The sequence below is a fragment of the Quercus robur genome, chromosome 7 (genome assembly GCF_932294415.1).
Source record: "Quercus robur chromosome 7, dhQueRobu3.1, whole genome shotgun sequence".
NCBI lineage: Eukaryota > Viridiplantae > Streptophyta > Magnoliopsida > Fagales > Fagaceae > Quercus > Quercus robur.
The window spans coordinates 48093437-48117135 of record NC_065540.1 but is presented as its reverse complement, the minus strand read 5'-3'; the positions used below and the strand labels follow the sequence as shown (position 1 = coordinate 48117135).

Below are 23699 nucleotides of genomic sequence, written 5' to 3'. Positions count from 1 at the left end.
TTTTCAAAATTGAAGCATTTACCCGCCAATGAGTTGCCAGTGAGTTGCGAACAATCTTTGTGATGGACTCACGACTGGGGCATGCAACTGGTTCTACTTGCGACTGAGTTACCAGAACAGCGCAAAACAATTTTTTGAAATTTTTGACAATTTTTGCAAAAACAAAGTACTTTCCAAAAACAACTAAAACACTCAAAAATCTTTTTGTGATAGATCAACACTGATAGAGCATGTGAAAACACATTTAATCAAGTACAATCACAAGAATGAATATGTCATTCATTGAACATAGACATGTGTGTTGTGTGTGAATATCAAAGATGAGACAGTTCATAGTCTAATGTGAAGCTTTAATGATCAATTCAAACAAGACATACACAACTAGCATTAGATAAAGTGATCCATCACAATTATAGAAATATGCATATATGACCTCCCACAAAGGCTTGAGAACAATATCTTTGAAGCTTTTCATTTGGCTTCATGTTTGACATAACATTTGATTTATTTGTATCAACACATCTCATTTTGAGATCGATGCCTAAAATTTTTGATATTTCATTTTGATGAGTAAGCCTTTGCCTTTTTGGGCATCATATACTTTTAATATTTTGGTCACTTTTCCTTTTTCCTAGTCAAATACTAGTATGTGCAACAGGCTTTTGCAGCTCAATATCTCTTTTCATTTAGAGATTTACATTTGGTGAGCTCTTTTAGCAAAAGCAATAAAATAAAGTGTGAGAAGATATATAGACACAAGTCTATGCATGTCTCAAGATCAACAAAACGATTCACTAATCATTCATGTCAAGGTTGAAGATCTATTTACAACAGTCACAAAGATTTCAAAATTTCTCCCACAATGATATAAGTGCATAGGGAACAAGCTATGCTCATAGATGCACAAAGCCATTTGCACAAAGGTACAAGGTAAAACATATTTTGAGACAAAACTCAACAATGTCAATTAATCTTTTTGGATTTTCTACTTTTTATGTGGTTTTTGGATTTTTGACACACAAGAAAGAAAAGATTGATAATAGGCAATAATGTAAACACAAACAACAAAAATTAAACAAACACACAATTTTCAAATTTCATAATCAATAAACAAACCAACAGTCATACAATCATAGGAAGAATTAATGCATGGACATGTGGTAATGCTTATGCATGAGTACCCTTCATCACCCACACGTCACGTGTGTTTGGGGTGATATCCACATAGGATTAGGTACGAGAGTTAGGACTTTCAAACCTTCTAGTGAAGCTTTCCCAGCAATTGGTGAATGCACCAATCATCTTCATCACGTCCATCATTTTGGGATTAACATTTCGATCTCTTGATGACTCAACATCCCAAGTCCTCTTATCATTTATTGGTCTTCTTGACCTTTGGTCACCAGCATTCCTCAATGCTCTCAGCTTATGACAATTGGGTCGGGTGTGCCCTTGAAGTCCGCAATGATGGCACACATGATTCGTTCCAGGACCTCTTTGTGATCGAGGAGGAGATTTTGATCTGCCTTCAAACCTGACCACAGATTGATTACGGGGCTTGTTCAACACTCGCTGGTCGATGACATTCTTCTTCTTCTCAATATTTGCCTTTTCAATAGTAGGGAAAACTTCAACTAGCTCTTTGGCCTTCACAATCTTCACTTCTTTGGAGATGTTCACCAGTGTATCCTAATCTGGTTTTGTCAGAGAAGGTCTTTTGAGAAGAAAGGACATCATCAAGCTTCTTTGTAGATACTCGCTCAACCTTGGCACTTGCTTGAATCACCTCAAGCTCAAGGAATTTTACCTTGGTGTAAGCCTTAGTTAGCTCGCCATTTAGTGTCTCTATCTCACACTTGGCTTCCTTATATCTCACTAGAAGACTTTTATAGTCCTCTTCAACTTTCTTCATCTTTTTCACAGTTGCTTTGGCCACCCTAGCATATTCTCCTGACTTCTCAAATAGAGAATTGTAGTTCTCTTTCAAACCAGCTGTATCTTCATCTTCTTCAACATCTAATTCTTCTACAATTCCCATGAATTCTTCATCACTATGCTCCCCAAGTTCTTCCACAAGCAAATTCAAGTCCTCTGAAGACTCAACATGAGTAACAGCCATGAATGCTGAGAAATTCCCTTTTTCATCATAGCTATCCTTCGAATCAGAGGTGGAGGAATTTGAGTCACTGAGAGTGGTGGCATAAACTTTTCCCTTCGATCTCAGATAATTAGGACATTCCTTTTTGAAATGACCTTATCCATTACACTAAAAACAAGTGACACCTTGTGTAGATTGGGACTCCTTCCCTTCTATCTTTTTGAAGTCTTTCTTCTCCTTTCTGGAGCTCATAAATTTCCCTTTATCACCAAATTTCTCACTGTTTTTGAACTCTAGAAATTTGCAGAAATTCTTTGCAAGGTAGGCAACATCCTTTTCTACTGTATCCTCATCCGATGAACCATAACCTTCTACCTTTTCATTTATTGTCTTAAGAGCCAGTGATTTGCTCTTCCTTTGATTTGGTAATGAAAGTTCATACATATGGAGAGAACCGATTAGCTCTTGGACTTTGATTTCATCAAGGTCTTTGCTCTCCTCTATTGTAGTCACCTTTGCATGGAAGCTCTCTGGCAATGAACGAAGAATTTTTCTTACAACTTTTGAGTCCTCCGTTTTCTCTCCCAGGTTAAACTTGCCGATGACCACTTCATTTAGCTTACTATAGAAAGAGTCAAAGGACTCATCCTTGCTCATCCTAAGCTCCTCAAACCGGGTAGTCAGCATTTGTAGCTTTGTGTCTTTCACTTTCTTTATACCCTCATAAGTGGTTTCCAAAATCTGCCATGCTTCCTGGGCAACGGTGATATGAGAAATCCAATGGAATTCATCTGGGGACACACCACAAAAAATTGCATTAAGTGCTTTACTATTAGCATTTGACACCACAAGAGCTGCCTTATTCCAAGTGGATTTGGCTGCCTTTAGCTTTGTCCAACCTATTTCAATAGCATCCCAAACAACCTCACCAATAGAACATAGAAATGCTCTCATCCTTAACTTCCAAAAGGCATAGTTGCTACCATCAAAATATGGTGGAGCATTTAAAGATTGAGACCGGTCCATCTCAATATGGGGTCAAGGATAACACTATGGTAATGAAACCAATAAGGGTGTACTCGCTCTGATACCAAATGAAAGTTCAATAAGCGTATAAAACACCTTGAACGTTTAGACCCCCAATTTACAAATTACCAATTCAAGCTTAATATCAAATAATTAATGTTTGGAAAATGAACGTAAGCTTAATACAGAATTGATAAACAATCTAAACCAAATAAATTCACATCCACAACAAAAATTAAATGGAAAAGATTAAGGGAAGAGAGATGCAAACATAAGGACAACACTCGATGTGTTATCGAAGAGGAAACCGAAGCCCTCGGCGTAAAACCTCTTTGCCGCCCTCCAAGCGGTAAACAATCCACTAAAGAATGTAGTTGGGATACATGAACAGTAGAAGAACCTCCAAGCCTAATCCACCCAATGTACCTAAGCCCTCTAAGCTCCTACTCCAACGAGGTTACGCTGAACCTATTTCTTCTTTAGCTTGCCAGATTCCGCTACTTGACCATAGCATCTACCAATATGAAATTGGTCCCTTCTTAACTGCTTCCTAAACACCAAATGGCCTCCTCACAGATATGGGTATGGTGAGAAAAGGTTTTAGTAATGTACCTCTCAAGGATTTGACAATGGAGAGGAAGAGAGTAGAGGAATTTGAAGAGTCTCTATGTAAAGATTCTAGATGAATCAATCTTGTTTTTCTCTAAGGTTTCTCTCTCAAAATTCTCTCTGGAAGCTCTTTCAATATCGTAGGTATAAGGGTATATATATAGTAGGGTGAGAAGGAATGTGAAAAGTCAGTTTTTTCCAAACAGGGTGTTCTGGCGACATGACCTCGCGATTGGATTGAGTCGCGAGTTCAAGCCGCAAGTTAACGGCCTGGCCAGCTTGGGACTTTTGTCCTATAGTGCAACAGCTGGCGCGACTCTTCAGCTTCTGGCATGCTTGGCACATGTGCAACTATCTGGCGGCTTGCAAGCTACGAGCCACCCGCGAGATCCAATCGCGAGTCCCTGCTTCTTTGCACAATCACCCGGTGGGGTTTTTGCCTTAGAGGTTTTCTCCATTCGAAAACAAATCACCGTGTCAATTTTATTTTCCTCTGCATTTAACTTAGTTGGTAATTTTTTTGTGCTACCATGTGTTTTGCATGTTAATTGAATTAATTAATTAACTTGACTAATTAATTGGTTAATTTATCATAAGGGGTCATTACATTCTTGGCCTATCAAACTTGGCATGCAATGCGAGTAGAACTCTTATGGATTCAATGTGAGCAATAGGTGCAAATGTTTGACCAAAGTCCACTCCTTCTACTTGAGTGTATCCTTGGGCCACAAGTCTGGCTTTATTAGGAATCACATTTCCTTCTTCATCAGTCTTGTTGCGGAATATCCATTTTGTGCCAATGATGTTCACTCCTTCAGTCCTTCTGGCCTAGGTACCAATGTTCAGACATCATTCCTTTGAAATTGATGAAGTTCATCATGCATGGCTTCAACCTAGCTTTCATCTTGAAAAGCATCTTCAACCTTGGTAGGTTCTACCTATGACAAATAACATGAATAAGAAACAAAGTTGCCACATATTTATCAACTATTCGCTTTCACAAAGTTAGGTCATTCATATTTCCCGCGATCATATCTGAAGGATGATTCAGTTTGATTCTCAATGAGGGTTCTTTTTCTACTTGATCTTCAGGCAGACGAGATGTAGAAGAGTCTTCTAGGGCTTGTATAGCAATAGGTGAGTCAAGAGGAGGAGAAGTTATAAGATTCACATGGTGGACAAGTGATGTGGTCCACCATTCCACTAAAAAACTTTTACCTGTTTAAAATTGTTAGTTAGAAAATTTTCTTAAACAGAAATTAATTACTGACTCAGAAATTTTAAACAAATGGAAATTTTTTAGTGGAATGGTGGACAAGTGACGTGGTCCACCAGTGGACTCTATAATTTCTCCAAGAGGAGGAGGATCTTGATTGATGTGCATTAATAATAGCTTAATTTTGCATATTTATATCATTGTTAGAAAGCATTATCATACTTATTTTGAGTTAATTCATGCAATTTATATTTAGTTTGGAATAATGCTGAATAATCAATTTTGTGCTTAATTGAATTTTATTGTGTGAATTTGTCTTTTGTAGGAAAATGGAATTAAATAAGTGGATTTGTGCAAAGAAGAAATCTAATGGAATTTAATTTTACAAGGGCCATGATGAAGTTATAGAAGGCCAACCCAATTAAAATTAAGTCCAGTTGGAGCAAGGAATCAAAAGAAATTTGCACCAAATCCAAGTCCAATTCGGATTAGGATTCCAGCCTGCACATCAGTTAGTATTTTTCACATAACTTTCGTCTCAGATGTCCAATCAAGATGATTCAAGTTGAGCTGGAAATTTAACTTAAAGGGCTACAACTTTGTAGTTTGCCAAAAGTCCTAATTCTGAAGTTAAATGGGCCAAAATCATCGGTTAAGTGAAGCCTAAAAATCTGGGATTTTCTCCAAACGGGAATTCAACTTATAATAGGATTCCTTGACCTATTTAAAGGCTCTTTAGGGAAAATTTCAGGGGAGGAGGCTAGTGCTAGGGCTGAGGGTTGAATGTATAGAGAGTTGCGGCTACTTCTTCCATGACAGTTAGGCTTTATTATTTCTCTAGTTTAATATTTAGTATTTTATTCTTGTGTTTTCTTTCAATTACTATGAGTAGCTAAATTTATAATTAAGGTTGAGGATGAAACCTTGTTTAGGATTATTATTATTATTTATGTGATTTGATTTTTCCCACAATAGTTGTTCTTTAATGATTAAATTGTTCTTGCTTCATATCAATTGACTAAGATTGGATTCTAGATATGAGTTCAATCATGTTTTTCTCATGATTTAGGATTTATCTTAATTAATTGAATGTTTGGTTTATTAATTCTTGATTATGAAATTAGATATTGCTTGTGATTTTTCTGTCAATGGATACAATTTATGATTTGATTTTTAGAATTGGATATATCTTGAAATTTGATTGGCTACGGATACAGATGATTTGATTTTATACTTAAGAAGCGAAGAAGAACATGTTTTTGATTTTTAAAATAAGGATTTTAATGAGAATATTTTCCATGATAGCAAGATTGATTTCCAGATTATCATTTAGTGGTTGGGAAAAATTAATGATCATAAATATATGTTGATATGAATTAACAAGGTGGATTCCAAAACCTTAATACCTTTCTTTAGATTGTTTACATCACTTTACTGTTTTATATTATATCTTTGCTTAGTTTAGTTATTTGCATAATATATTTAATTGCAAACAACCAATTTTTATTAAACTAGAATAGGATTAATTTGGTTAAGATTTGATTAATTTTCCTATGTTCATTCAAGTCCCTGTGGGTTCGACCTCGATCTTGTCAAACTATACTTCAATACAGTTCGTACACTTGCGAGTACTTTAAAATTTCACAAGATTGATCACCTACTTCTTGTTCATTCTCTAAAGATAGAGGGAGAACTGATTTTGGCATTTGCTCTATTGCTTTTGTTGACTTTGAAGTTGATGCTTCATCAATCACAACATCTACAGTCTCCATGACGTTTCTATTCCTTTTGTTCAGTATCCTTTAGGCTTTACTTGTGGAGGAGTATCCAGGAAAGATTCCTTCATTGCTTCAGGTGTCAAACTTTCCCACATTTTCTCAATTCTTTAGAATGAAACAAGTGCTACCAAAATAACTGAAGTATTTCACATTTGGTTTTCTTCCTTTCCATAGTTCATAGGGGGTCTTCATTGTACCTGGTCTGAAGTACACTCAATTCACAATATGACATGCAGTGTTAACCACTTCTACCCACAAATCTTTTGTTACATCCTTATTGTGCAACATAGCTTTGGCCATCTCTTAAATGACTCTCTTCTTTCTTTCTACAACACCATTCTATTGAGGGGTGATAGGAGCCAAAAATTCTTGAGCTATGCCAGCATTTGTGCAAAAAGACTCTAATTGAGAGTTTTCAAATTCTTTGTCATGATCATTTTTTATTCAATCAAATTTCAATCCTTTCTCATTCTACACCCTTTTGCATAATAACTCGATGTGATGAGGAGCTTTAGACTTAGACCGTAGCAAGATGACCTAAGTGAAGTTGTTAAAGTCATCAACTACGACCGTGATATATTTCTTTCCTCTAAGAGATTCTGTTTTTGTTGGACCTATCAGATCAACATGAAGAAGCTCAAGAGGTCTAGCTGTGGTTGTGGTTAAAGTGGCATGGTGTTGAGCTTTTGTTTGTTTTCCAAGTTGACATGGTCCACATACAACATTTGTCACTTTACCAAGTTTAGGCATTCCTAGAACTACATTTTTGGACACAAGTGATAATTTCTTATAGCTAGCATGCCTCATCCTTTGATGCCATAAGTTCTCATTTGGCATTCGAATGTTGTTACATACAATTTCAGCAGTAAGAACTAGACCATAGCAGTTGTCTAGTGTGTGAATTCCACTTATGAGTTGCTTTCCTGTCTCATTTAGCACCAAACACTTCCCTTTTGAAAACAGCACCATGAAGTTTTGATCACAAATCTGACTAATGCTTAATATATTCACTCTTAGCCCTTCCACATACAACACATTTGCAATATCCGGTAACCCTAGTAAGGAGATGATTCCCTTCCCTTTTTTCTAGGATTTGCTTCCATCTCCAAAGGTGACATTTCCACCTTTCTTGGATTCAAATTCTTTGAATAGAGTGTGTGAGAGTGCCCTTTTGTTGCGACACTCAGGCCCAAGAATCCCGGGCCTAATAAGAGGTTTGGTGAACCGGGCCTTGACTCACCGCAGCTAACAAGCTATTTAAGAATCAAGTGATATACAGGGGATGCTTCCTACAATACAAGTAAAATGACAAGCAATGATATTCGTATGGAGAGGCATGCCAAAACAACAAGATAGATTCGGAAAAGAAAAACAGGATCAACAAAGAGGTACAAAATAATGTTAAAGAGATCCTGGAATTACTGAGACATATTTCATTAATATGTTCTTTGTTAAGTTACAGAAAGCTCACTAGGACGTGATACAAGGTTCAATCAAGCTCAAAAATTATAGTCTTGAATGGCTATTTCAGCCTTCAAAACTTGCAAAGTTTGATATCCCAGGAAGGCAAGGATGTCGGGCAACCTTTGGCTTCAAGGACCCAGAAGAAGACCAAGGTAGAGTCTTCTTTTTCCCAGGTTCCTATGACTGCTTCAGTCCATGGTTCTTTAGGATCTTCTGATTTTGTATCCCAGCCCCCTTTAGGACCCTCTGGGCGTACTCGTAGTAAGCAAAAGACTTCTAGAGAATCTGTAGAGAGAGAGAGAAGGGCAAGACTTCTTTCCTTCTTCTCTCTTTTTCGCTTGTTCATATTATTGTAATTATTTCCTCTTTGCTGATGAGTGGTGGTTTCCTTTGCAGTCCAAACGCAAGTCTGATTTCAAGAAGGGCAAAAGCCAATCTTCTGGTGACGACGTGGTATGTGTTTTCTCTGTTCATGTTTTCCCCTTTGCTCTGGTATTGTGTTGTTTGCATTACCTCGTTGTCTTCACTTAGCACTGCTTCCCCTCCCCTTTTTTTTTTAGGTGGAGGTGTCTCATCCTATGACCGGCAAAATTCTGGAAGAATAAGCTGTTACAGCCCTTTCTGTTGCATTTCCTATTATGGGGGATGAGCCCCCTAGTGGTGGCCTGGCTGAGGAGACCGGGCAACCGATGTAGGGTTCCCAGGGTTCACAGGATCCCGAAGCCTCTAAGATCCCTGCATCTCAAAGTCATTGTCTTGAGTGCACTCCTAGTCCCATCAGAACTGTGTTTCCTCAAACATTGTCAGATAAAGGGACTCTAGGAGACACACCTTTATCCAAACAAACAGGTGAGCCATATTTCCCTTTAAAATAGAGTTTTATCTCTATATTTTTTTTTTTTGAGTTTCTTCTTTCCTGTCTCCTTTTAGGTCAAGCCAGTGTGAGGTCTGCTCCCAGTGTTGTCTCTTCCTTGGAATCAGAAAGCTCAGAAGGTGAGTGCGAGCTGCTTCCACTGTGTTTCCTTTTTCTTTCTTTCTTTCCCTACTCTCTTTTCTTTTCCTTCTTCCATGGCGAAGCCCCCTGCATCTCTTCCTTCCTTTAGCCATTTTGCCACTGGTTATTCACCCTTTCTTCAACTTTCTTTATGTTCTTTCCCAGAATCTTCGGGGAAATCAGGGGATCAGGAAGAAGAGGCTCTGCTTCAAGAAGCTGGTACTGGTTTGTTCTTCTTTTTTTCTTCATTTTTTTAAAAAGACTAAATCTGTTCTTCCTTTTCCTTTTCTTTTACGAATATTGATACAGGCTTTAAAGATTCTGAGCCTGTTATTCCTGAAGGAATTGTGAGATCCGTTCGAATTGCTGATCTTCAGTCAAAGCAAAAGGCTGCAAGTCCTCCAATCTCTGCAGGCGGTGACACAGCGATGGGGGACGCCTCAGGAGTGGCTGCCTCAAATCTTGATTCAAGGCTTTCCTCCTTCCTAGCTCGCTTTGACCTCTTGGAGTTTAACAGCCTTCCTACCAGCCACTTCTATTCTTTTGGGTCTTCTTATGGCAGCTTCCTGCATTTCTCCGTTCCTGTTGAAGGCCTGCCGCTATTAGAAAGTCTAATCAAGAGCCACGGGGATTTCACCAGTGGATTCAGGGGAGGCGTTTTTCTGGGTAATATTTTGATGGAGTTGTTATGCGCTGTGCTGGTTTCACTGAGGAATTCTTCTGTGGACTCTTTGTCTGAAGAAAGGCTTCTGGAGTGGAGAGGGGTGGTCCAAGACCTTCTGGAGGCCAAGTTCAATTTATCTTTTTTGTTGGATCACTTGCACCTGTTGGCTCATACGCTGTTTCAGAGGCAATCCTCCAAGAGCATAGACGTTGAGATAGCTGCTGCTGAGGAAACTTTGGCTCGTGCTCACAAGGTTTTACAAGATTTGAAGGTCAAGTGGCAGAGGATTCTTTCTGCTTCAACTGTGCCTGTCATTCCTCCGGATGGCTCCTTGTTGGCCGGCCTCATTCCTTAGCTTACTTTAGATTTATATAAACAATTTGGGGTTGTATAAGTTTTTTTTTTAAACACTGCTCTCCTTTTTTTTTTGCTTGTGTTTCAAAACTGCTTCTAATTTCTTAGTATGTGAATCTGCCTTTCTCTTTGATATATTGCCTTCTTCTTTTTTTTGATATATGACTTTTCTCTTTTCTTTCCTGAGTCCTGGACCATGGTTCCTACAGGCTTCACTGTAAGTTCTAGTCCAGGTACCCGGTGGTCTATTGTGCAAGTACTGAACTGGGTACACTAGTATCTTTTCCCTTCTATATATATATATATATATATATATATATTTTTTTTTTTTTTTTTTTTTTTTTGAGATACGGTCCCAGTTCATGGACTTTGACAGGTTCCCCTCTTTTGCCAAGTGCTAGGCTAGGTATCTTGGGTATTTTACTTTTGCCTGTGATCCTAGACCTATGCACTTGGAACTGTCTGTGGGGTATCTGAAATCATCTGTGAGGTGAATCCTGGGCCATATGTAAAAGGGTATTACATACCTTTTTTTTTTTTTTTTTTTTTTTTTTGACTCAGGTATCCTTCCTTAAATCTATCCAAACTTGGACTTTGCAATGTTAAAAGAAAGACTTAAATATTGGAGAAAAAGGAACTTCATTAAAATATGGTCATCTTTTAAGGAACAAAGAAAATCATTTAGTGTAGTATTGACCACAGAGTGTCAATCTATCATAGGTTCTTGAACAAAATCATTTAGACCAAAATTCATGACAAAAGCTGAAGGAAAAAAAAAAAAAAAAAAAGATAAAAATCAAAACACTTAGCGGGTTGTGAAGTTGGTAAAAGGATCCTGATGTGCCGGGATCCCTTCGTCCTTATGCATAGTATTGTTTCAGCCATTTCCCGTTTATGGGTTCTGTCAGGACTATCCCATCTTCCTTGGTAAGGTAATAATACCCACTCTCATGGGCTGCACAAATGATGTAGGGTCCTTCCCACTTTGGGGTGAACTTGGAAGGCCCTGGTAGGTTCCTCCTTACGTGCTCCGCCATCCTTAGTACCAATTGCCCTTCAGTGAACATTCTTGGGCGTACTGCTTGTGCATATGCTCTAGTCATTCTTTGCTGGTACCTCTGGCTTCTTTTCTTGGCTAGCTCTCTTTCTTCTTCTACCCCTTCCAGATCTGCCAGCCTCCCTTCATTCTTTGTGTTCTCACTTTCTTCTTGGCTTTCTTCCAGAACTACCCTTGGTGTAGGAATGACTAACTCCACGGGGCTAATAGCTTCTGTTCCATAGACTAGGGAAAATGGGGAGAATCTTGTGGCTGTCTTTACAGAGCTCCTACATGCCCAGAGTACATCTGCCAGATGATCACTCCATTTCCCTCCATACTCATGCTTCATCTTCTTAAGGATCTTCAACATTACCCTATTGGTAGCTTCAGCTTGGCCGTTTCCTTGTGGGTAGTATGGGGTAGACCTCCTATGCTTGATGTGATATGCTTCAGTTAACCCCTTCATGTCTTTGTTTATGAATGGGGTTCCATTGTCACTGATCAATCTTCTAGGGATCCCGAAGCTTGTAATGATGTGGTTTCGAATGAAATTTGCTACGGCTGCTCCAGTGGCTTTTTTCAAAGGGATGGCCTCTACCCATTTTGTAAAGTACTCGATGGCTACCAGGATCCATATGTAACCGTGGAATGGAAGGTTTATAGGCCCTATGAGATCAAGCCCCCAAGTGTGAAAAGGCCATGGTGTCGTCATATCCTGTAGAACATTTGGGTGAGTGTGAATTGCATCTCCCAGGACTTGGCAGGCATGGCATGTTTTGACTAACTCCTCAGAGTCCCTTTTCATCGTTGGCCAGTAATATCCCAACAACAGTAATTGCTTATACAGCCTTCTTTTCCCCAGGTGACTTCCACAATCTCCGGAATGAACTTCCCTGACTACTTCTCTAGCTTCCTTTGGCTCCAGGCACCTTAGGGGATCCCCACTGTATCCCTTTTTGAATAAGATGTCTTTCTGCAGGAAATATCTGTCCGCTAGTTTCTTGAGCTTGTGGGCTAGTGTTCTGTCAGTTGATAGGATCCCCTGAGCCAAGTATCCTATGAAAGGAACCCGCCAATCTTCTGCAATAAACACAGCGTAGCTTTCTTCTTTATCTATTGCCAACCGACACTCCTGACATTTCTCCTGTATAATTGCTGCCTCCTTGTCCATATTTGGCCAGTAATACCCCATGCGTTGCATCCTTCTATATAGGCTGACCTTTTCTGCAATTCCACAAGCTTGGGTATGTAATTCTTCTAGCTTTAGCTTTCCTTCCTTCTCGGTGATACATCTGGACAATATTCCACCTGGCAGTCTTCTATACAATTCCCCTTCTATCTGAGTGTAATTCATTATTTCTTTGATTTTCCCTCTGGGCCCTGCCTCTTTTATCTTTTCTTTGACTTCGCTCCTCCAATCCCACTGTTTGGACTCTCCGGGGTACATCCCTTAGAGGATCCTTACAATAGAATGTTCCTGTCTTCCTATTTTTATCACTGTGTCTCTCCCATTAAATGGTATTTGGGATCCCAAAGTGGTGAGCGCATCTGAAAACCTGTTTTCACTTCTTTGAGTGTACTCTATGCTAAAGGTCTGAAATTCCAGCTCCAGCCTTTGTGCCCAAGTTCTGTAGGCTGCTAAGCTTTGTTTCCGTAACGCAAAGTCACCTTTCACTTGGGAGACTACAAGATTGGAATCGCCCAACACTCTCATATGTTTCACTCCTATGCTGAGTGCTATAGTCAGCCCGGTTAAGTATGCCTCATATTCAGCTGCATTATTAGAACACGAGAAACCAAGCTTGAAAGACAAGGGTATGATGTCCCCATTTTCACAACTTAATACAATTCCTACCCCATTTGAAGTTGCTGTAGCCAACCTGTCAAACCTCATGGTCCATTTCTTTCCTGGGATCTCTGTTATTGCTACCTCGCTAGGGATTTCTTCGCTCAGCGGGCCTTCCTCCTTTCTTGGGAACTGAGCTAGCAAATCTGCTATGGCCTGGCTTTTGACAGCCTTGGGAGTTCTGATACCTATGTCATATTGAGAAAGCAAGACTAGCCATTGTGCTATTCTTCCAGTGAGAAGGGGCTGGTACAGGAGTGCTTTTATGGGGTGGGACTTGATCACCAAAAGGATTTGGTGAGCTGAGAAGTACCTCTTTAGCCTTTGGGACGCGTAGATGATTACTAGGCAGGCTTTCTCTATTCTGGGGTACCTGGTCTCGGTATCCTTGAGTGTTCTGCTCACATAGTAAATAGGCTGCCCATTCCCCTGGTCGTCTTCTTGTGCTAGCAAAGCTCCTATTGCCTGGGAATTTGCTGCTAAGTATAACAGCAGAGGTCGCCCACGTACTAGTGCCTGGAGGGTGGGCAAATGATTCATGATGCCCTGAATTCTTTGGAAAGCCTCCTGCTGCTCCGCTCCCCAGGTAAATTCAGTCCCCTTTTTCAACAGTTTGGATAGACCTGCCGTAGTTGAGGCCAAACCAGGCACAAATCTCCTAATATAGGAGACCCTTCCCAAGAAGCTTTTAAGTTCCCTAACAGTAGTTGGTCTTCTCATTGTGGCGATAGCTGTGGCCTTGGCTGGATCCACACTTATGCCTTTGTGATGTACCAGAAACCCAAGGAACTTTCCAGCAGACACTCCGAAGGTGCATTTCATGGGGTTCATACGTAACTTGTACTTCCTGCATCTTTCAAAGACTTGCTCAAGTACTTGGAAATGTCCTGTTCTGGTCTTTGATTTGACCACAATGTCATTTACATAATCTTCCATCTCCTCATGTATCATGTCATGGAAAATGGCTGTCATGGTCCGCTGATATGTAGCCCCCACATTTTTGAGGCCAAAGGGCATTACAGTGTAGTAAAAGTTCCCAATTGGAGTTCTAAATGCCATCTTCTCTGCATCTTTGGCAGCCATGCGGATTTGGTTGTACCCACTGGACCCATCCATAAATGAGAATATTGAGCTTCCTGCAGCTGAATCTACAAGGAGGTCGATATTGGGCAAGGGGAATTCATCTTTAGGGCACGCCTTATTCAAGTTGCGAACGTCCACGCAACAACGGATCTGACCATTTTTCTTCTTTACAGGTACAATGTTGGAAAGCCATTTTGGGTGTTGGATGGGTTTGATAAAACCAGCTGTTAGCAACTTTTTGACCTCTTAAACTATTTGAGCTTCTACCTCGTTGTAGAAAACCCTAGCCGGTTGAACTACTGGCCTCATCCCTGGGTCCACATTAAGAGAATGGACTACCAATCCTGGGTCTAAACCAGGCATCTCATCATAGGTCCATGCGAACACATCTTTGTATTTTTGAAGTAAGGTTACCAGTTGTTCCCTTTCTTGTGCCACTAGTTGACTGCTAATGAAGACAGGCTTTCGGGATCCTGGTTCGGTTCCCAAATCTATTTCCTTTAATTCTTCCTCAGGCCGAATCTGGGCTTCCTTAACTGGTTCTTCTGGAATTTCTTCTTGGGCCATCATGCAGCTTGGTGGTCCGGGACCTTTCTGCATAATGCATTTAGGTCCCGCACACCTTCACAAACAGTAGATTAGCCTCCCTCCGGGTTCCCGTATCACCACACATTCTCGGGATCCTGAAGAGCTGGGCTCCCTCTTTTGTCTTTTTCTTTCCAGAAGATTCCTCAGGTCACAGGTGCCCCTCCCTCCTTCTTCTTCTTCTAGGATGGGTGCCCCTGGGGTCCCCGAGGCGAGGCTCTCATCATCTGACTCCAATTCATCATAGAACATCGTTTCTGCAAAGTTCACTTGTCCTTGATTGAAAGGATTACGGTTGGCAGGGATCCTTACGGGCCTCCCATTCAGTCTCCCTTTAATGCATTGATGGAACGTAGATAGAATAAGGCGATGTTTATGAAGCCACGAGCGTCCCAGCAACACATGGTAAGAAACTTCTGCATTAATCACTTGAAACCTTGTCAAGGCTACTATTGGCCCTACCCTTAAGGCTAGCTGCACGTATCCTTCTGTTGATTCCACCGATCCTCCAAATCCTGTTATTTCCATAGGAGCCCCCAGGATCCTTCTGTCAACTAAGCCCACAGCTTCCAGGGTACTCAAGACTATGAGATTGAGCGATGCCCCCGTGTTCGCCAGTGCTCTTCTGATTTGGACGTTGTTTATGGTGGCCATTAGATAAAGGGGTCTATGGTGGTCTGGGTGCTCAATCTCCATGTCTTCATCGGTGAAGGTTATTGCATTGGTTGTCTCCAGGAAAGCTCGACTAGCATGTGATTCTGCTGTAAAACATTTAATTCTTGAATCTGCTGCTATGCTCATGAGAGATTCTGTGGCCACCCTTCTTGCTTCTGGTCTAAATCCCAATTGCTTGAATAGTGACTTGAACTTGGGATTCTTCTGGAGGGTCCTGACTGTGCTCAGGTGGATGGATCCTTTGGATTCTCCTACTTCTGCCGGGTTCCCATGTATTACTACTGCTACCACCCCTTTCCCTATGTGGTTAGGCAAGGGGTTTCTCTGCACTTCTGGCTCTTTCTGAGTGAGTTCTAGGGTTCCTTCCCTCAACTTTTTGTGGAAGAGTCTGCGAAGGGTCCAGCAATCCTTGGTGGAATGCTTGACATAATTATGGACTCTGCAAAATAAAGGGTTCTTCCTTTCTTCTTCAGTTGGTGGCCTAGACACAGTGAATGTCCTAACAACTCCATCTCCGATCCATTTGTCTAAGACATGGCTTAATTCTTCAGCTGTACATGGGATCACCGGTGGTTCCTTGAACACCTTCCCATCTGGCCTTTTCCTTTTTTCTCCTACTGATGCTGTCATAGCTTGGGACACGGGCATCCTTTTTTTCCTCATAGTTTGCGCCGTCCTTCTGGTTCGCTATAACAGGTCAGCAAATTGCGTGATACACAGATTTTCAAGGTTGAGCCTATAATCAAAAAGCATGTTGGCTACATAGGTTTCCACGAGCTCCTTTTCTTCGTGGTCCCCATAGCAATCTAGGGACACATCTTCAAATCTTTTAATGAATTGGACAGGATCCTCTCCAGGTCTCTGCCTTACCATCTGAAGGTTCTGGAAAGTGATCTTGTCATCACCAAGATAATATTTGGCGTAGAATTTTTCCATCATCTCATCCCAGGTTTTGATGGACCCGGGTCTCAGCGTGGTGTACCAAGTGTATGCCCTATCCATTAAGGATTTGGCAAATTCCCTTAGATAATTCTCTGTCTCATGCATAGGGGCCCATAGTGTGGATGAACCTACTCACATGTTCCACAGCACTTCCACTTCTTCCATCGAAAGGATGGAACTTTGGGGGTTCGTACCCCTTGGGGTATGGTTTGCCAAGAAGTTCTGGAGGGAACGGGGGATCTTGAGAGAATTGCTTGGGGATCCCTGAGAGTTTTTCCCTTTCTTGCTCCAGGAGGGCATTGACATCTGCCAGTGTTAAGTACTGAGGGTTGGCTCTTCCTCCCACTGCTAACCCTCCTTCTGGCTGCGTTCCATCTTGGTGCCCAGTAGGGGGAACATTGTCCCTGATTTCCTGTGTCCTGCCTTCTTTGAGAAGACGAACTTCTTGTTCCAGATCCTTCAACATTGCTGTCATCCTAGCCATGAGGTCTAGTTCCTGCCTTGTGTGTCTTTGTCCCGACACAACCTCCTATTCTACCAGGGGTATCCCGCCTCTTTGCCTGGAAGCTACCTTGTTCTCTCCTACGGGCTCAGAGGCCGTAGGTGGCACATTAGTTCCTTTGCTGTTTCTTTGTCTTGGAGGCATACTCTGTGAAGGGATTGCTTCTTCCCTCTTCTTTGCCCAATCCCCAGCGGAGTCACCAAAATGTGAGAGTGCCTTTTTGTTGTGACATTCAGGCCCAAGAATCCCGGGCCTAATAAGAGGTTTGGTAAACCGGGCCTTGACTCACCACAGCTAACAAGTTGTTTAAGAATCAAGTGATACACAGGGGATGCTTCCTACAATACAAGTAAAATGACAAGCAAGGATATTCGTATGGAGAGGCATGCCAAAACAACAAGATAGATTCGGAAAAGAAAAACAGGATCAACAAAGAGGTACAAAATAATGTTAAAGGGATCCTGGAATTACTGAGACATATTTCATTAATATGTTCTTTATTAAGTTACAGAAAACTCACTAGGACGTGATACAAGGTTCAATCAAGCTCAAAAATTACAGTCTTGAATGGCTATTTCAGCCTTCAAAACTTGCAAAGTTTGATTCTCTTTGAATCCAAGTATGTGCAATAGTGGCTTTTACAGGATACCGGGAAGCAATATTCATTTTTCCCTTAGTGTTTTCTTTCTCTTCACCACAACTTTACTGATAGTTCTTTTTTCTAGAAAATCTCTTCTTTTTCTCTCTTTTTCGCTGCCTTGTCTTCGTAACCTACCCCTTCCTTTTATAATGAAGTTCTGGCCTTCCAGGGGAACCATTGGTTCCCCTGTTTTGCTTTCTTGTGAACAGAGCCTGTTCTGTGCCTTTCACTCGACAGGTTCTATTTCCTGTTTTTCTCATTCTTTTCTTCTTTCAGCTTTGATTCCTTTGAAAGTCCCTGGTTGGTTACCTTCTTCGGGATGTACTGAGGTATGCCCTTCTCGGTCTCACCATTTGTCAATTCCCTGTTTGCCCTTTTTTCCCATCTGGGCGGAATCCCATTCTACCAAATTAAAAGTCGCCTGATGCCATTCTCTTTTTCGTATTTCTCTGTTCTGGTTCCCCGAGACGCTTCCTGCTTGTGTCATGAGATGTCGCTGGGTCTTTTGGTGCTTGTGTTTGTTTGCTCTGTTTCTTATTTTCTTTTCCCGTCATTTTCTTTCTAACTGTCTTAATCTTCTTTGACTATGCGCCTGGAAGGATCCGCGCCCCTTGATGATTGCTGAGGATCCTAGCTACTTAGCCTCTTGCCGTGAGTTTCTTTTCCTTCTTGATGTTTCTTCGTTTGGGCTTCAAGCCTCCTGGGCCTTTTTATTCTTTCGTGGTCCCCTTGCACCTGCTTTTTTGGACTTAGCTTGTTTTTTTCCTTTTGGGCCTGGCTCACTCTTTTGGGCCTCCCTCACTATGATCCCTTTTAGACCTCAACAGAGTGCAATGTTCGGTCATGTGTCTTAAGCAACCACTATCAAGATACCATAGACAAGTGTTCATGTCTTTGAAGGCTGAGTGCATCATAAAGCATGCTTCATGCTTATTTGTTAAGTCATCAGGGATGGTATTTTCGTTGATTTGATAGCCACATGATTTTACCTTTTCCTTTATCTTTCTAAGGTGTATACCCTTGAATCTAAACAATTTGAGACAGTTTAGTCTTCTTCTACTCACAGAGAGGCCTTTTTCAAGAATCATCAAAAGAGCTTTCAAATAACCTTTAGACTTGCATGTTCTGAGAAACTTAAGCATGTAAAGATTAGAAACACAAGAGATATTACAAGAATAAGATTTTTTCATGCAATTTGATTCCATGACAACATGGGTCAATGGATCACATAGTAAAGATTAAAACATAATTATAGTGTGCCCGCTCTGATACCACTTGTTGGGTTAAGATAGCTTGACCCTGGTTAATTATTCAATTACCCAAGTTGATTAATTAGATTCAATTTGCATGCAAAATGTAAAGGCACCAACAGATCACCAAAATACTTAGTGTAGTGGAAAATAAATTTGACAAGGTGATTTGTTGACAAATAGGGAAAACCTCGCAAGGCAAAAACCTCATGGCTGATTTTAAGGTCACCACTCCCAAGGATCTACTAAGCAACAATCAAGTAGTTACAAGTATAAGGAATCTTACTAACTACCCTTGGCCTATCCCGAAATACCAACCTACAGTTGAACCTTTGCTCTAATACCTAATTGGATTTGATCTTGTAGTAGCCTTCTTTCCTTTGACGTAGAAACCTCCAATTTGTGACTAACCCTTTGCACAAATCTCAAATACGTGACCAGCAACTTAAACAGATGTTGTTGGCTGCAAAGTTCTTCACTTTATCAACAATGAAGATATGGAAGCACTTAATTACAAAAACCTATGGCGTACAAATGCAGTAGCTTCACACAGAGAAAATAAGTCTTTTGGTCTCTATATCCGTGTGTGATGACCTTTAAAATAAGTCTTATATATGTCTAGGGTTGTGAGAAAAGAAACCTTACACAAATACACAAGACTAGGCCGAATTTTAGATCTAAAAATTTTGAAATCGTAGTTCTCGATAGATCGAGCTATTGTCGGGCTATCTATCGAGCTTCACATTAATTCTTGATAGTAGGCATCTGTTGAGCTATCTATCGAGACTTAATGAACAGTTTTTCTTCACTTGTTTCTTAGACCAATCTTTATGTCTTTAATACTTGACTTGAACAACATGTTTCTTGAAGTATTAAACCCATCTTAGATCTACCCAATTACAAGTAAAGTGCATTTTGTCAAAGGATTAGCCAATTACAAATATATGACCCTAATAGTTGGGTTTGTTTGGTTTTGATGTAGGTTTTGATGGGTTTTTCATTTGGGTTTTGTTGGGTTTTTTATGGTGGTTCCATGGTAGAGGTCCAGTGGTGGTGTTGTGGTGGTTGAGTTTGAGTTTGTTAAATTTTGATGGATTTTTTTATGTGGGTTTTGTTTGCTTAAGTTTGTTTGGATTCTGATAGGGGGTGCCGTGGTGGTGGTGCTATGGTGGTTGGGTTTGGGTTTGTTCATTTTTTTTTTTTTTTATAATTTTTTTATGGAGTTTTTGATATGGATTTTGTGATTATGATGGGATTTTTTACATGACTTTTGTTGGGTTTTCTGATAGTGATCTTGCCTTATAGTGGTTTATGTTGAGAGGAGAGAAAAAAAAAAATTTAAATGAAATAAGAAATAGAGTATTGAGGCTGATGTATGAGCATAAAAAAAATGGATAGCTAAGGGCTTGTTTGGTAGGATAACTTTTGTTTTTATTTTCAAAATAGTATGAATTTTTTTTCAAAAAACTGAAATTGAAACTAATCCACTTTTAAGAACAATTTTCAAAATACTAAAGAAAAAAAAAATGTTTGGGAGACCATTACTATATTTGAAATTTCTTAATTTAAAAAAAAAAAAAAAAAGTAACGTGTAGAATCTGTAGATTACTTTTTATTTTTTGGATAATGATAAGGGAATAGAGTTCACATACCTTTTATTATTATTGAAAGCTCGAAAATGTGTTAAAACACAAGAGTTGTTTAGACCCCCAAATTAAAAATTACGGCTAGATTGCTTTTACTCTAACTTATCTAAGTGCAGAACAAGAGTAAATGAAACACAATAAACCGATAAAAGTACTCTAGTGCATAAGCATGAAAAACAAGCAATAAAAGTAAAGCACAAGAGTAAGGGAAGAGAGAATGCAAACAGAAGATAACATGCCAATGAGTTATTGAAGAGGAAACCAAAGAATTGGGCAAAAAACCTTTCCACCGCCCTCCAAGCGATAAATCGATCCACTAGACAATAAGTTGGGATACACTAATAGCAAGAGACCCTCCATGCCTAATCTACCCAATGTACCTAAGCCCTCCAAGCTCCTAATTCAATAAGGCTTCTCGGAACCGTGTCTTGTCTAGCTTTCAGGATCCTGCAATACGCTTGATTGCATCTGCCAAACCTTACCGGCTTCTTTTGGAAAATCCCCAAAACTTTCCAAGCTGCAAAACACTCTCTACACTCTGAATAGGTGTGAGTTGTGTTTGGGTACAAATCTCCTCTCATGGTATGACAATGGGAGAGGGAAGGAGAAGAGGCTAGAATGATTTCTCACTAAGGATGAGTAGCTTTCTTTCTAAAAGATGGATGTGTGTTGTAGAAAACCTATCTAGGGTTTTTTTCTCTGAATGACCTCCTTTACATTTGTGGGTAATAAGGGTATATATAGTATGGGTGAAGGGTAAGAAAGTCACACTTAAAAATCCTCCAAGCAGAGAGTCTTGCTGGTATCTCGCGGGAAGGCCTTACCCACGAAATACTCGTGAAATTGACAGCCTGGCACGACTCTTCAGCTTCCAGTCATGTGCTTCTCACATGCCCTTTTCGCGGGAACCCTTCTCATGAAGCGAGCTAGTTGCGAAATGCACTAATCTTTAAGAGATAGAAGAGTTTGGTCAAATTTGTTGGTCCAATGTTTTGAGTTTTTTCAATTTAATTACAACTATGCCATCAAAAGCATTTCCTATATTTTGAAAACTATATTTTGAAAACATCCACTCAGCCGTTTTCAAACTCCTGTTTTGAACAAAGAAAATAGGATACAATTTTTTGGAAACTATATTTAGAAAATACAAGCCAGACAATATATTCAAGTGTGGGTCCAACATTTTATGGATTGCAAAACAAAAAACTATATATAAAACCAAACAGGCCCTAAAATAGAAAAAATAGAGTTCTTTGGGTTAATTTAGAGCATTCACATCAATATCCTCAAATATTTAGCTAAACTAACTGTCATGCCCTGAACCCAACTTTAAAGATAGGCACGTGACAATTGCCGCATGCTTATAAAGTAAGCACCTTACAAGTTTGCAAGGCCATCTTAGAAACTAAAATTTATCCTTAAAAATTAAATCAATTAAATCCAAAATACCTCTACAATTTCTTTATGAATAGATCTCTAGTAATTTAATAGGAACAAAATCCAAACCTTATGTACATAATGCCAATTGGCCAATAAATATAAAACTATTTGAAGACCATTCAATCCCAAAATCACTAAGCTTCTTTTCCCTCTCACAACACAACATCAAAACTCCTAAAACTTGTTATTTTTCATAATTTGAAATTGGAGGGAAAAAAGGGGTAAGTTGACAACTCAATAAGTAACCAAAATCCTAATAAGTTCTATCAAGCAATAGATCTGTAAAGTATAAGATGTAATATGTGTTTTCAAAGTTATAATATACTATGTGACTTGAAAATACTGAAGAAGTTTCGTAGTCTTAAAATAATAAGTTGCACATAGATCACATATTTTAATCTTACAAATATATCATAGATGGTTTAGAAAAGAGTCAGTTTTCCATATATCAAAAGCTATAACTTACAATAGGTTCCAAAAACACATAAGCAGTTTTAGTGACTCAAAATAGTTCAAATACTCAAACATTTCCAAAATCACATATGTAGTTTTAAGGACTCAAAATAGTTCAAATATTCAAACATAATTCATATTTTTAACAATCTTATGACTATGATCACGCTATACCCCCGTGACTGGGCATCAGAGTACCAATGAATAACCCCCACTGGCTGGGCATCAGAGTACTAATGAATAACCTTCATTGGTTTGGGGGACAAAATTGCCTTATGCCATTTTCACCCAAATTATATAGCTTTATACCCCCATTCCCAAAATAATTAGGGAAATGCCTCTCTTTTGAAACTCGACTTTCTCAAAATCGAGTTAAGCCCTATAGTGACATTTTTAAAGACCTATAGTGACGTTTTTGTCACTGTAGGTCCTTAAAAACGTCACTATAGGGCTCCATAATTTTTTTTTTTTTTTTTTTAACTCGATTTTGAGAAAATCGAGTTACAAAAGAGGGGCATTTTCCTAATTAGTTTGGGAAGGGGGCATAAGGCTATATAATTTGGGTGAAAAGGGTATACGGCCATTTTGTCCTTGGTTCAGGTATCAGAATACCAATGAATAACCCCCATTAGTACCAATGAATAGCCCCCATTGGTTTGGGTATCAGAATCAATTCATAGTCAGATTGTCCATAATCATATATATGAAATCATAGTTTCTAACAAAAATATATCTTATTCAAATGCATATATATATATATATGATCATATATTCAATATTCAAATATATTTGTGATATTTCTATATTCTTTGCTTTAAATCAATATAGTTAAAAAAACAATTAAATAAAATAAATCTTATATTCAATGCTCATATATATTTGTGAAAAATCTTTGTTCTTTACTTTGAATCAGTATAGCTAAAACAATTAAATAAAATACATCATATATTCAGTGCTCAGATATATTTGTGATAATTCTTTACTTGAAATCAGTAATACAATAGAAATAAAATTGTAACAACTATAAACAATTTTCAATAGTTAAATTACACAGAATAAAACCAATTAGGATAAGGTTACTTACCTCCAAAAGCCATACCAAAGTGACACCAAAATTAGGAGTTCAACCTATTACAATCCAATACACAAATTAATTCATAGACTTAGACAAAGCTACTTAATCCAATTTAAGCCTATTTTTCCTAAACTTAATTTATTCCTCTCTAGAAACCTCAATTCAAGGAATACTCAAAATATATTCAATTAAGTAACTGATTTCACTAAGCAACCTAGAGTCCAACTAGTCCAGACCCTCAATCCCTTCACTATAGTAATTTTTATCCATTTAGCCCAAGCTCTTCTATTATCAAGTAATTCACGTGAACCATTCCCAAC

The 23699-nt window shown here is 39.2% G+C and overlaps 1 protein-coding gene across 1 annotated transcript; it reads right to left on the bottom strand.

The window, feature by feature from the left end:
• Nucleotides 1-1230: 1230 nt before the first annotated feature.
• LOC126691530 (uncharacterized) lies at nt 1231-3052 on the bottom strand. The gene is made up of 3 exons (XM_050386561.1): nt 2284-3052; nt 1808-2016; nt 1231-1689 (listed from the first exon to the last, which is right to left on the bottom strand). The coding sequence occupies exons 1-3, from the start codon at nt 3050-3052 to the stop codon at nt 1231-1233; spliced, it is 1437 nt and encodes a 478-aa protein (XP_050242518.1).
• Nucleotides 3053-23699: the final 20647 nt, after the last annotated feature.

What these genes read in the sequence shown, in the direction of transcription:
- LOC126691530 (XM_050386561.1), bottom strand. Translation starts at nt 3,052, where the DNA reads ATGAGAGCATTTCTATGTTCTATTGGTGAGGTTGTTTGGGATGCTATT. An exon ending in GGAGTCCCAATCTACACAAG is followed by an intron (nt 2,017 to 2,283) that starts GTGTCACTTGTT and finishes TAGAAGAATTAG; the next exon opens with ATGTTGAAGAAGATGAAGAT. An exon ending in TAACTAAGGCTTACACCAAG is followed by an intron (nt 1,690 to 1,807) that starts GTAAAATTCCTT and finishes AAACCAGATTAG; the next exon opens with GATACACTGGTGAACATCTC.